This window comes from Nannobrachium achirus, assembly GCF_963921795.1.
Source record: "Nannobrachium achirus genome assembly, chromosome: 21".
NCBI lineage: Eukaryota > Metazoa > Chordata > Actinopteri > Myctophiformes > Myctophidae > Nannobrachium > Nannobrachium achirus.
In genome coordinates, this window is record NC_137828.1 from 20,386,707 (window position 1) to 20,401,483 (window position 14,777).

Below are 14,777 nucleotides of genomic sequence, written 5' to 3' on the forward strand. Positions count from 1 at the left end.
TCTACTGTACCTTACTGTACTGTACTTTAATGTACTCTACTGTAACTTACTGTACTGTACGTTAATGTACTCTACAGTACCTTACTATACCCTCTACTGTATCTTACTGTACTGTACTCTACTGTATCTTACTGTACTGTACTGTACTCTACTCTACTCTACTCTACTCTACTGTATCTGTATCTCTCTCTCTCTCTCTCTCTCTCTCTCTCTCTCCCCCTTCCCTCTTGTAACCTGAGACTCTGATGATGATAATGACACATTGCTCTACAGAGGATTGCGCAATAGGTATTGCGAAATAAGCATATAAACACAAACTGTACGGTAAATATGCATTTTTAAAAGATGACACTAAGTGGATTACGTTCAGCATAGCATGCACTATGTATTTCTGCATAATGTGCGGTTGCCTGCCATATGGTTGTGCTGGAATAGGACGCTGGAATTGGTTTTGGTCGTTCTTCATATGTGGTAGCTAGATAAGCCCTGGAAAAGACGCGCTGTGATTGGCCAATAGTCACTTTGACTGGCAGCGATCCCTCCGTTTTTCCGGCCTCCTTTTGTTACACGCCTTTCCAGTGAACTGCAGCGGCAGATGAGGTATCTAGCTTTTTATAACTATGGGCAAAGATATTTAATTGATGAAGAGAGCGCAACCTCATTGGATCCACTAGAGTCCGACATTGTACACAAATCCTACAAATAGTCTCCTAAGTGGGCGCCGGCTCTGACGCCAAATCTTGCGCACGTCCTGTTCAGTGGTGCTATAGATCCCGCAAGAGTGTGTTGCTGGGACAGATAAAGGGCGATAATAAAGTTGATTTTCTCCTTTGTTGTGTCACTGAAAAAAGCCACTTTAGTATGACAATTTTGTTAATTATGTGGCTCGTGATGATCGGGTCCAATATTTAGTTCAGTGAGGATAAATAATAGTTCAGAAGCTGTGTTCACGTTAGCTCTCTCATTGTAAATGAATAGACTCCAAACATGCTTCCGCCTCCTAAAAAGGTATCACACAGAAACGTGAAGTACAGGTCTGTTCCGCCCTCTCGGCTATCGCCCTCTTGGCTTTGGGGGAGACAATGGCTGTGTCCAAAATGCGGAACATGTTCCCTACTCCCTAACCCTAAATGAGGGATCCAAATGTAGTGGACTATAGTACGCATTTCGGACACTACTCCGTAGCCATCTGGTTACGTCATTGCTGTCGCACAGTTAAAACGCTCAGAACACTGGCTTTTGGAGCAATAAATAATATCCGATCTACAAGCTCTTAACACGGCGCAAAGCGACGCGTTGTGAGCTTGTAGATCAACTCCCCAGTGCTTCTGGATTGTAAATAATAAATACCAACATGTTGCAGTGTTATTATGAGAAATATGCCTATATAATTATGTTTTTATTAATCGGAATTCAATAAAATAATGTGTTTTTTTATTTTAGTTTATTTTGTATTAATTCAGGGATGAATGAATTAATAATATGAATATGTTTGTGCCACATTCATTTGTCTCACATGCAGACATACACCCATGTTTGTGATAAAACAGATTATTCTTGCAAATTTAAACACAATATTATCATGATTATCATTATCAGCTGTGGAAGGTTGGGAAGAAAAGAGAGCTCGAAAAACAAAGCCTCCAGCGTCTATTCTCGTATATTCTCTTCATAAAGCTCAGTAACGGGTGGCTACGGCTCGCTGCGTTCGTTGCCTCCTGCCCAGAGAAATGCCTGCAGTGTGCGTGTGCTGTGCGCGTGCACACCGCATGTTCAAAGCGCGAGACAGTGGCCGCCGCGCAGTGCATTGTTGTGGGGCGGTAGGGCTTGAATAGTGACCATCGAATGCACACTACAAATCCAGGTGCATGGTGGGATACTTCAGTACACTACATTAGGGTACAAAAATGCTCACTATTACATTCGGACACTAGTTCAAAATGGCGGAGCCCCCTTTTAGTACACTACATTAGGGAATAGGGTGGATTTCGGACGCAGCCAATGAGTTTCATCCTGGTATTCGCTGGACATGCTTGCAAAGACTCTTGGGTAATGAAGTCAAAGACGTTGGCTGCCATGTTATTTGTGTCCAAAGTGGCCACTGATACCCCAAACTACATAGTGCTGCTTTAACCATATGCACCCACAATGCATTGTGTGACATGCTTTGAGCTTGTAAATCTGCTATTCTTAAATAATCTTTACAAAAATGTAATTACTTTGAATGTTTTTGAAACTTTTTAACAACACATAGTGTATGAGAAACCGGGTTGAATTGAGCATATTACAAGCATAATGAGATCAGGTGTGTAGGAAGAGATCTGGCACCCTCCAGTGGGGGGACCCGGGGCGACAGTGTTGTGCACAGAGAACAGCCAGAAGCTTCACAAGCTCACAACGGACGCATCCGTGAGCTTTTATATCAGCTACTCTCAACGCACAATACCGTTGCACAAAGTATATATGTCCCACTAGGGCACACCTCACTAGCCAACACACAAGAGGAGGTTGAATGAACTGAAACCAGCGCTCCCCAAAACTGGAAGGAATTTTGCATGCACGCCCTGGACAGTTTTGTTGACATGATGAAAACAAAATAAAAATGTAAATAACAGTAAACATAATCAGATGTTGGAACATAATTATGTCTGCCTTCTTCAGAGACGGGCTTGGGGTTGATTCACACTCTAATAAGGAGCCTAACTTATTTCGGTTCGGCACTGTCCAGACCCAAATATGGGTTTCCCCTCCCGGTGCTGCCGAAATGTTGTGACGTCCCGACTTAATTTCGGTGCTCAGCGGTGTCCTCTCATTAATTCAGCCCGGCTCCAATTTAATATTTTCGGCTGTGAAGCCAAGGAAACAGCAGTTGTTTGTGAGGGAGACACGCCGACTTCCAAATGCTTGTGTGGCCGTGTATTGAGCGTTGCATAGTGGATACTGTGCAGCATGGCTCTCGCTTTGGCTGGGGGGCGCGCACGCGACAGACACACACACACACACACACACACACACACACACACACACACACACACAGCTTTGCTGCGTGTCTCGCTGGTCGCTGACCGTTTTAAAGAGAAAAGAAGAGCTTAAACACAACTTTGCTAGTGTTCCGTGTTGATATAGGTTTATAGCTATAGCCTATATTACCTCTATGGTTTATAGCCGATCTGCAAGCGTCCGCAAAGAGTTGTGACGCTCGCTAAAACTTGTGGGACAACGCTCCCAGGCTGGAATGAACTCCCCATTGCAATTATAATCCCAATCTTCCGCCGTAAGCTGAAGACTCACCTCTTCAGACTCCACTGTGGCCCGTTACCTTCAATGTTTTTATCTACTAATAAACATGAACTAATTGCATAAAAACTCTTCACAATCAGATAGTGTAAACTGACAGGTCTTCCTCTTCTCTTTCTCTGTGTAGATTATATTCAGTGTCCGTTTTGCCAGAGGAGGTTCAGTGAGAGCGCAGCCGACCGACATATGAAGTTCTGTAAGGAGCAGGCTGCTCGCATGCCCACCAAGGGAAAGCCTGGAGACATCAAGAAGCCTCCCGCACGCACACCGGTACAGTACGCACACACAAGGGCTGGGTGATAGAATGTCAAATCAAAATCACAATTATTTCCAACTTTTGCTGCGATTACAATTTATGAACAATTATTAGAAATAATACAAAACATACCAGTAAGACTCCCTAAATCGGGAGATAAGCGACCATCAGGTCGCATGTAAAAATCGGCCTGAAGGTGACAGATCCATGTTGATCACATGACTCTAGACATACTGTGTACCGCTTTGCGAGATTTTAGGGCAAAATCTGTAGGAGCAGTGTCCAAAAATGTGTTTAAAAAAATCTGCCTGATGGTGGCGCTAAATCTGACAGATCCATGTTGATGACATGACTGTAGATATACAGTACTGTGTACCAATTTGCGTGATTTTTTTTTTAAGGCAAAATTTGTAGGAGCAGTGTCCAAAAATGTGTTTTGCTAGAATCGGCCTCAGGGTGGCGCTAGAAGAGGGGCATGTGAGAAATGAGAGGTGGAGGTTGTGAGTTGCCATCCAAGGAGTGTGTGTGTGCAACGTTTGGCCTGGATTGGGGCAACGGTCGCGGGGATATGAGTAGGGCAAAAGTGTGACATGACGTGATGGACAGACGGAGGGACGGAGGGACTGACAGGCGGTGGAGGTTTCGACAAGCTCACGTGTCACATCGCATTTCTTTGTTACAATGAGGTAAAATACAGGGTTATGTGGTTAATAATCTAAATAGACTCATCGAATTAGTTCATTATAAAGAAATAATCCATTCATCCTTTTTGTTGATTCATTCATATAAGAAAATACATTATTTAAATCGGTTATAATACGTCAGTTATTGGTTCTAAATATCCGTTTTGATATATTTTTGGTTACACACACACACACACACACACACACACACACACACACACACACACACACACACAGGTGCAAAGCTGGACATATATTGACCCGGAATGGAAGATACCACCTTTCAAATCAAACTGTGGCAACTTATTGACACTTTCTCACTCTCTTCCGCTCTCAATATCTCACTCTCTCTCTCTGTCTCTCTGCAGGTCAAAGCTCCTGGTCCAGTCAAGAAGGCCAACTCCCCTGCTGTGTCCACGTCCCTCCCGGCCTCTTCTCGTTTACCTCAGAGGGCGGGCTCTGGACAGTCCACCGGTGAGAGTCCAGCTCCTTCTCTGCCCTTATAGAGCTTCACAGCGACTTCCCGGAAGTAAAAATCCCATCCTTTTCCTCCGTAGAGCAGGGGTCTTCAACAGGGGGTCCGGGACCCCTTGGGGGTCCTCAGAGTTACTACAGGGGGGCCGCCAAATCTTTGTGTGATAGGATAAATCTTTTAAATGAACAACTTAGACCCTCGCATCCCTATTCTGAGGAGAACTTTAGACAAAAATAACAGATCTACAAGCTCAGCGCGAGGTGTTGAGAGCTTGTAGATCGGCTATTTTTGGCAAATAGGTTTGGTGTAGAGGTAAAAAAAAAAGAAGATCAGACCAAGTACATAGTGAAAGGTCAAATTTACTAAGTATCGATGATTTAATTGGTCTGAAAAAAACACATTAACATGAATCTAACATAGACAGTTTTATACAATATGTAGTGGGGGTCCCTGCTTTACCTCCCTCTCAGCTAAGGGGTCCTTGGACTGAAAACATAAAAGACCCCTGCCGCAGAGCATTTCATATCAGCTATAATGTAACAATCCAATGTATACTTACCACGAGGCTCCTGGTTGTTAAATGACGCTGTATTATGTTCCTAACATAATGCAATCTAGTTGCGTTTGGAGAAAAAACATCTTTAATTCACAATGTCACCGAATAATACTTCACTACCCACACAGTGAAAGTGTTACATACGGTAACATGGACGTGTCTAATTGGTGGAGTGCATGTTACTATGGGAAATGTTTCTACTTCCTTGATCCCATAGCCAGGAGACACAATCGCAAATCATGGCCAAAAATCACTTACTACCAGTCAGCTACAATATTTTAATATACTACTAACTAATATAAACTCTCTCTCTCTGACTCTGTCTCTCTCTCTGTGTCTCTGTCTCTCTCTTTGTCTCTCTCTCTCGCTCACTCTGTAGGAATCCCATCTAGTAAGAGCTCCTCTTCTGGAATAGTGAGGAATTCTCCATCTGGCATCGTAAGCCCTCCGTCAGGGTGAGTTGCCTCGCGCTTTTTAAAAAACAATACCTTAAAGGGCCATGAAACCGAAAATCACTTTTTCTATAAATATATATTATATCAATGAGTCACTTGTGATAGGGAGCAGTGATATGGTTCAATTTGCCCATAGGCTTGGGGATTCAGAGCTTTCTGCTGTCTCTGTAGCTATTTCTGTGTACTTCCAGTTTCTAGGTCGAAAAGAAATATTTTGCGCCACTCATTAAATATTAGCTCACAGTGTACCATTGTGCGCCTTGACGTAGGCATATCTAATTAATATTAACGTTTGTTTAATATAGAGTTGTATCAAGGGGGGCGTGGTTTCATTCTGCCCTCGTTGTGGCGTCTCGTTGTGTCGTTCAGAGCATAGACTGTAGAGCTGTCGCAGTGTGCACTTGTTGCTGTTTGCATTTCGGAAACACATTTTAAAACCAGCCATTGGAGGTGTAAAAAGTATAAAGATTCGGCAACTCCATGTTCTATAACCAGTTAAAATGTGCAAGTATTTTACAAACAAGCTGTCTGAGCTTTTATCCATGGACAAACTTTCTCCAGCTCTGGACTGTTTACCACGGAACCGGAGAAGAATGGATGCTAGGCTAGCGCTGATAGCTATTTTCTGTGTAGTCACACCTAGTGTGAAGTGAGCGGTGCTTGGCCAATGTGACCCTGTAGGCCACGCTTCAGAGCCTGGACAAAGCCAGATGTTGGAGCATTGCTCCTTCCAGGAGCACCGCTCAAAAAACTAGCGGGACAAGGATGGAGACCTGGGGGGACACCGATCAACAAAGTATATCGTCACTGTCGGGCAGAAACCTCGTATCTCCAAGGTTCAAGGTTTCCACCCGACAACGACGATATATAACGTTTAAAACCTGGTGAAAAAAGTGTTTTCATCCTGGCTGTCAGTCAGCAGGACATGCCATATTTGGGTGTAGCTGTAGTGGAAACTCTATATCGTTGGCCAAAACGCAAAACCTGAAACAATCACTTTGTTGGAAAAATGAAAAAGAAATGTACTATTTCTACTATTTCTAGGTAAAAACCTCCTATCTGCAATATAATTGAGATCAAGACATTCTACAGGTCTGTTACAAGTATTACCATTATACAAAAGAAAAAGGTCCGCACACCAAATTTGCAGTTCCCAATATAGAGCTTTACTGTCGTAACGTTTCGAGCTGTATGCTCTTCCTCAGACCTTCTGTTGGAAGGACTTTTGGACTTTTTTCTTTTGTATTGTTGATTACTTTTAGTCCAGCACCCAGCCTATATGGCTTTGGATGTGCATGTTTTTTAGGCTGTTTGTCAGCTTTTTTCTACAAGTATTACCATTAACATTTTTTATCAAAAGTTTCACCACCTAACACCAATCATTAGCAATCAACAAGGCAATGCAGATTGGAGGTTTTGAGCTTCAACATTTTGCGACTTTTGCAAACCAAATGTCATGTTCTAGTCACATGACATTTTTTGCAGACAGACTGACCATGTGCAGCATAGCCTGTTGTCCTCATTTCAAGTGAGATCCAAAAATAATGACATTTGCAGATAGGAGGTTTTGCGTTTTGGCCATCGATATATGGTTATGTCCGAGTCATTATGTGATGTGGTCTGCTGGCCGGCCAGGCTAGCAGAACATTTGCCAATTTCAATATAGGATGTACTGTAAGTGTTATATCCTTTCATCCCTACTTGACTCTCATCCATTCCCGTCTTGTCTGTGTGTTTCTGTGGTGTGCTGGTCAGTGTGGGCGGTAGGACCAGAGCGCTGGGCTCTGGCTACGGCTCTGCTGGGAGGAACACTGTGGGCCTCAACAAGAGGAATGTCTCCAACCCGGACAACTACATCTCTAGGTCAGCCGGCTACGTTTGCTTGGGGCTGCGCGGTTATGGCCCACTATTATTTTTAATCAATATTGAGATCATTATTATTCATCACGGTATGTTATTGATTTTGATTGTTCTGAAAATATTGTAATTGCCCTGTTTATAAAAATCAAATCAAAAAGTCTAATATGCCGTGGGGCTCTCTCAGATAAGGGGTCCTTGGTCTGAAAATGTAAGGCCCCCCGCAGCTAATTTTTGAAACAAAAATAAAATTGGTTCTCCTTATTCACCTCACTTCTGTGCATCTCAGAATAAATACCAACATTTTACACTAAATTAAATGAACAGAACACTGCTTTCACATTTATATTGTGCCACATTCCCGCTAATCAAAGGATGACTTCACCACTTTTCTTCATTATACAGTATTTGGTCCTCACTAATGTTCATGATAAAATAGCACAATTCTTTTCTACTCGGTCTGTCTCTCATTGGAGGTGACAGTGACATCATCGATGGGGAATTCAAGCTAATAGAAACTGCAGGCTTTCTATTCCTGAAAGGTTACCATGCTATAATGGAAGCCACATTGTTCAAGTGATAATGGAAATCTAAATATATTCTGAACTGCCCACATTCCTTCTAAGAGACACAGATCGAGTAGGAAAAATATGTGCTATTTTATCATGAACATTAGTGAGGCTGAGGACTATAAGAAGATGGGTTGAAAAGTGGTGAAGTCATCCTAACACATCTTTACATACTTAAATATTGTTTGGATTTACTTCATTGCATCTCCTGTAAGCAACATGAAGTCTTTCACTCCATTCATTGCATGATGGGTGTGAATAAAACTGGTTGGTAAATGGCGCAGATCCGTACATTTTAACTGATATGCTTCTTTGTACGGCGGTGTTGCCGGCCAAAAATAGCAGATCTACAAGCTCAGAATGCGTCGCAAGCTTTAGATCTGCTCATTTTGGTGGTACAACGTAGTATTAATATATGTTAACATTAGCCAGCGGAGTGGAGAGGAGGCAGGAGAGATGGTGCACAAATGGAAGACTTAATACAGCGGCGCTTCCAAGCCAGTCCTTCCATATTCATGCTGATGAATACATTATTATAATTTTCATTGCTTTGCAGTGAAGTGTTCTTTGTGCGGAGCATCCATTTAAAAATGTAATAATCGGACATGTTAATTTAATCGTAGGAAGCCAAAATCATGATCCTGATTAAAATGTGATTAATTGTGCAGCTCCTATGTTCGCTACATTCCGGCCCTTCTTTTGACCACACAATAAGTAGGCTTATGCATAGTATGAATATGTTTCAATCCTGAACTTCTGTGACATTAACAACACAACCAACCTATGTTCATTGTAGTCTGTCATGTAGTCCCCCCTGTGACTGTGGTATTAAACGTGTGATTTGGATTAACCCTAGCCCTAACCCCTTTTCAGGAATGATCCCAACAACGGCGAAGATGACGTGGACAACGGCGGAATGAAAAGCAAGTTCTGCCATTCGTGCGGGACCAAGTACCCCGTGGAGTCTGCCAAGTTCTGCTGCGAGTGTGGGGTGAGGAGAATGTGCATCTAAACCACAGAGCCCAGGACAGGGGACGCCCGTATTGATGCTGGTATCTGTCAAATCCTGCCCTCACTTCTTCTATCACCCGGTAACCAAAGGGGGGCATGGATAATGGCGTGAGTCACAGCAAACCAGCTTGATCGGGGTGTTTTGTCGCCTTTCTTTCCCCTACACAGAACAAGGTTACAGTGTGTCTGTCGCCAAGAGAAATGGATGATATCTGTCTGTTTTACCCAGTGAGTGACCCTAAGCTATTTCTCTGTATTATTCCATATAGGTTATTCAGTTCATTAACTAATGTTCAGTTCGGTACTTGGTGTTGAACATTGCTGTGAGTTTAGTACTCAGAACCAGTATCGACTAGTGGGTATAATGCCTGCCCTGATTCATACTGTACTTTGTTGCGCGCCGGTGTCGCACACTGAGAATAGAGGATCTACAAGCTCACAACGAGTCGCATCGTGCCGCGTTGCGAGCTTGTAGATCGCCCGTTTTCCGATATGAATCGGTATACATATATCATGCTTGAGCAATGGACAAGAAGGGTAGGAGTATGAACAAAAAGACAAGTTCTGGAATATGGAAAAAAGCCTTTGCCTCCCAACCTCCCCCATGAACCATGATCATAGATCCATGTCCCCCCGCACCTGTGTATATACTCCTACTGAAGTGCAATATGATTGACTACTGAAAAAAAGAAAAGAAAAAAAAAGCAATGTGTTATTGCGAAGACGTTTATGTATTGAAGGTTAGGTACCATTTGGGAAAGGTTTCACATTCTATTCGACAGGGACCAGTACAAAGTGAAATAGCTGTTGAATTGCGTTAGCCTTTTTATTCATTTTTTCTGTTGTTTCACAGGCAATATTTGCTTTTAATGACTACGCTACATGCCTCACATGTCCAGCCAAGGGTTTATGAAATGCAGCATTGCTTGAAAACCCTTTTTATTCCCTCTGACTTTTTTATGACAGAATGGGGTTTTATTTATTTTCTTATTATTTTCCATGTGATTTTTACTGAATGAATGACTTTCTGCATCTTTTAAAAAGAAATCTGCTATACATGTAATCAAGATGTGGTTTAAGTTTGTGGTTTTGTATGAAACAACTTATGTGCCTGGATATGTCCAGCCCATCCCCACCACAATAGTGTTTCCATGCTGTCAGTATTTGACTTGTTTCGCTTAAAGCTGTACTCTGTAACTTCCATGCACTACCCGAGACTGGCACTCGGGTCTCCTGCATAAGTGCTGAAAATGTTTACCACTGACTTGATAGAGCCTGCCTGCTTGTAGTGTTTACACGCAACATTGCTGCAATTGTGTTAGTTATATTAACATACTCTACTAACATTTCATTTACACACGCACACACAAGGGGGAAAAAAGTTACATAGTGGAGCTTTAACTTTAGTTGCTAAGTTTAGTCTCTTGTGTAGTAAAATATAATGAAACGTTTTTTTTACAACAAGGGTTCATAATTTAGATAGTCATTAGAGAAAATAAAAGATGAGTGTTACAATGTTTTCATTTACTTCTTTCTATTGTTTTAGTGATTTTAATGATTTTGATTTGCATGCATGACCCCAAGTTGGGGGCATGCATACAAGTAGCTAAATATGTCTTTTTAGCTGGTGTAAATAATAATAAAGAAATTGACGGCTTATTGTGTCTAAAAAGAGATATTTAGCCACTTGTACGCATGCCCCCACCCACTGAAATCAAAATACACAAATCGCTAAAACAATAGAAAGCAGTAAAGGAAAACATTTTATCACTCATCTTTTCTTTTCTCATTCAAATCTAAAATATGAACCCTTTTTGTAAAAAAACAAAGTTGTCCTTTAACAAAACACAAGGACTCACAATCCCAAATAAAATCCACATAAAGAAACACTACAGACTTACAAGTGTACCCAATGCACTCATACAGTATATTAATATACAACATCACTGTGGGCTGTGCATCAGCTGTTCTGGGTGTATCGGCCGTTTAGCCACCTGACTGCCTGGAGAAAAACTGTTCATGAGACGGGTGCTGTGCGATGTGATGCTCTGTTTAGTTAGGGTTTTATTTAGATCAGGGGTCTTCAACAGGGGGTCCGGGACCCCTAGGGGGTCCTCAGAGTTACTACAGGGGGTCCTCCAAATCTTTTTGTGATAGAATGTTTTTTTCTAGTGTCCATATTCTGAGAACTTTAGCCAAAAATAGCAGATCTACAAGCTCACAAGGCCTCGCGCTAGCCTGTGAGGCGTTGTGAGCTTGTAGATCAGCTATTTTTGGCTAAAAGCTTTGGTGTAGAGGGGAAAAAGAGCAGACTAAAACAGTGAAAGGTCAAGTTTATTAAGTATTGACGGTTCAAGTGGTTACATATCTGAAAACGCAAATTGACATGAATCCAAAATACACTGATGATTGTGCTGTCAATCAGAGCAGTCAGGTTGTCAAACAGTGATGCAGCCTGTCAGAACACTGTCAGTGGCACAGCGACAAAGTTCACAAGAGCTTTGGAACTCATACCAAAATCTCTTGAGACGTTCAAGCATGCACTCTCTCTGCTAGGGCTGGGCTATTAACCATAAATACATCTGGCCAGTCATGTATATTGGACCAGTTACCCATATATGGGGACCCCTGCATGATAGTCAACAATGTGATGTCAGAACATGCCCATATATGGGCATTCCCAGATATGCCCTTAATATCAGAAAGCATGTACACCAACATCACCGGCGAGACGAAGTGTCCCGCGGGCGGAGAGAGCCGCACCACGGCGGCACAACACGGAGAGAGCCGGTGCGCGGCGGGGGACAGAGAGAGGAGCTCCGCGGTGGCACACGGAGAGAGCCGCACCGCGGAGGCGGACAGAGAGAGCCGCGCCACGGCGGCCGCGGCTCACGGAGAGGGCCGATCTGCGGCCGTGGACGGAGAGAGGAGCTCCGCGGTGGTACACGGAGAGAGGTGTTCCGCGAGCAGAGAAGGAAGAGAGGCAAGCGGGGTGGAATACGGAGGAAACTCCAAAGACGCAAAACAAAACTACCGCTCCCGACGATCATCCTCGCCAATGTCAGGTCATTATGCCCCAAGATGGATGCCCTACACATTAACATCCGATACTTTAAAGAATACAGGGATGCCTGTATTCTCTGTTTTACAGAAAGCTGGTTAACTGAGGAGTCAAACAATGACATTCTTCAGTTACACGGCTTTATGGGCCCAATACGGGCGGACAGAGACCTGAACAGCACAGTGAAGGAATCAGGAGGTGGGGTATGTTTCTATATAAATGAACGCTGGTGCTCTTCTGTGCATGTTAAAGACAAAATATGCACGGATGAGCTTGAACTGTTGTCAATTTCCCTGCGCCCATTTTATCTACCCAGAGAATATGGACAGGTGATTGTAACAGGTGTTTATATTCCACCATATGCTAATGCAACTAGGGCTGCTCAGACAGTATACCAATGCATTGAGAAGCTAGAAACGACCTCCCCTGGTGCTCCAAAAATTATATTGGGGGATTTTAACTCTTGTAGACTAGATAATGTGCTGCCTACATACGAGCAGCATGTTACATGTAACACAAGGGAAGAGAGGATACTGGACTTGTGTTATAGTAATGTCACAGGGGCCTATAAATCCATACAGAAAACAAAAGTAGGCACTTCAGATCACTTTGCTGTTCAGCTGCTGCCCACATACAAACAAAAGCTGAAGCAGGAGAAGGTTAAAAGGAAAACAGTGCAGGTGTGGTCCAGTGAGGCCATACAGAGCCTTCAGGGCTGCTTTGCCTGCACAGACTGGCAGGTTTTCACTCAGGACCACTCCCTCGAACAGTCCGTCACAGCAGTAACCTCATATATTCAATTCTGTGAGAATATGCTAATTCCAACTAAGACTGTTAAGCATTTCCCAAACAACAAGCCGTGGTTCACAGCTGATCTGAGAAAAGCAGTGGAGGCTAAGAACAGAGCCTTTGCTGCTGGGAATAGAGAGGAGGGGAGGGCAGCACAAGCAGCAATAAAAAAGGAGGTGGCCCAGGCTAAAAGGCGCCATAAAGAACGTGTGGAGGCCATGTTCCACTCTGGCAACCTGAGGCAGGCCTGGCAAGGACTTAATGTCCTCACAGGGAAAGCCCCAGCAAAGACCACCACAGAAAGGAGGGAAGGAGAGGAGGCAGCGTTCGTCGCCGACCTGAACTCCTTTTACTGTCGGTTTGACACCCACGACTTCAGCGCAACATCAGAGAGGCTGAGGAACGAACTCCTGCAGGAGATCAATGAGGCGCAGAGTCAGCCAGTCCCCTTCACAGAGCAGGAGGTGAGGAAGGTCCTGAGGAGTATTAATCCATCCAAGTCCCCAGGGCCTGACCTCATTAAAGGGAGAGTGGTGAAGGAATGCATGGAGGAGCTGTCCAGTGTCCTCTGTCAACTCTTCAACCGCTCTCTTCAGGAGAACACCATCCCTACACTGTGGAAACGTTCAGAAATAAGACCCATTCCCAAGACCAACCGTCCTGTGGAGCTGAACGACTACAGACCTGTGGCCCTGACATCAGTCCTGGTAAAGTGCCTGGAGAGACTACTGCTACCACGCATCCTCACACAAGTCAGTTCCACTCTTGACCCATTGCAGTTTGCCTACAGGGCAAACCGATCAGTGGAGGATGCAGTGATAACTGTATTAAACACCACCTACAGTCAACTGGAGACAGCAAAGGCATACATCAGGATCCTGTTCGTAGACTTTTCCTCTGCTTTTAACTGCATGCAGCCCCACATCCTATGCACCAAGCTGAAAGATCTCCAGGTGGATCCCCACATGATCCTCTGGATAATGGACTTCCTCCTTAAAAGGGAGCAGTTTGTGAAGGTCAACAACTCCTCGTCTTCTGTCATGATAACATCTACTGGTGCCCCCCAGGGGACAGTGATTTCCCCAGTCCTGTTCTCCCTCTATACCAACAACCTGAGGGGCTCAGACAGTGCGAGCATGGCTGTGAAGTTTGCGGACGATACTGCTCTGGTGGACACCTCAAACTGTCCTGCTCACTTTGAAGAGGAAGCAGAGAAGCTCCACCAGTGGTGTGAGGAGCACTACCTCCGGCTGAATGTGAAGAAGACTAAAGAGCTTCTCATAAGTCCCCGGAGGAAGGAGGATGATGACCCTGTTCCTCAGCTGACACTGGGTGGGGAGCTGGTGGAGAGGGTCAGCAGCTATAAATATCTTGGGACCACCATTGATAGCGGGTTGACCTTTAATGACAACACACAGGCCATCTTTTCAAGGTGTCAGCAGCGGACCTACCTCCTACGGAGGCTGAGATATATGGATGTTGCCCCCCCCATCCTTCGCAGCTTTTACATCTGCCATATAGAGAGCCTCCTTACCTTCTCCTTCCTGGCTTGGTACGGGGCTCTCTCAGAGGCCAACAAGGCTAAGCTGCGGAGGGTAACCTCAGTGGGGTCTAAGCTCTGTGGGATGCAGTGCTCTGCCCTCCAGCATCTATACGACCAGAGGACAGTGAAGAAAGCAGCAAAGATCGCGAGAGATCCAACTCATAATCTCAGCACCTGCTTTAAGATCCTGCCCTCGGGTAGGAGATATGATGCCTCAACATTCAA

At 44.0% G+C, this 14,777-nt stretch overlaps 2 protein-coding genes across 2 annotated transcripts in view; both read left to right on the forward strand.

Moving 5' to 3' along the window:
• Nucleotides 1-9,283, forward strand: part of zc2hc1a (zinc finger, C2HC-type containing 1A) — a gene marked incomplete at its 5' end in the record, with an annotated part of 25,024 nt that extends 15,741 nt beyond the window's left edge. Inside the window, 5 exons of the mRNA XM_080751674.1 lie at nt 3,425-3,567; nt 4,605-4,710; nt 5,647-5,722; nt 7,478-7,585; nt 9,022-9,283. Of these exons, the coding sequence (XP_080607800.1) occupies nt 3,425-3,567; nt 4,605-4,710; nt 5,647-5,722; nt 7,478-7,585; nt 9,022-9,160 (572 nt within the window). The 3' untranslated portion in view covers nt 9,161-9,283. The remainder of the gene's footprint in view (nt 1-3,424; nt 3,568-4,604; nt 4,711-5,646; nt 5,723-7,477; nt 7,586-9,021) is intronic.
• The window catches only part of mrps18c (mitochondrial ribosomal protein S18C), a 162,563-nt gene that overhangs the window by 30,074 nt on the left and 117,712 nt on the right, over nt 1-14,777 (forward strand). The gene's annotated exons all lie outside the window — the stretch shown is intronic.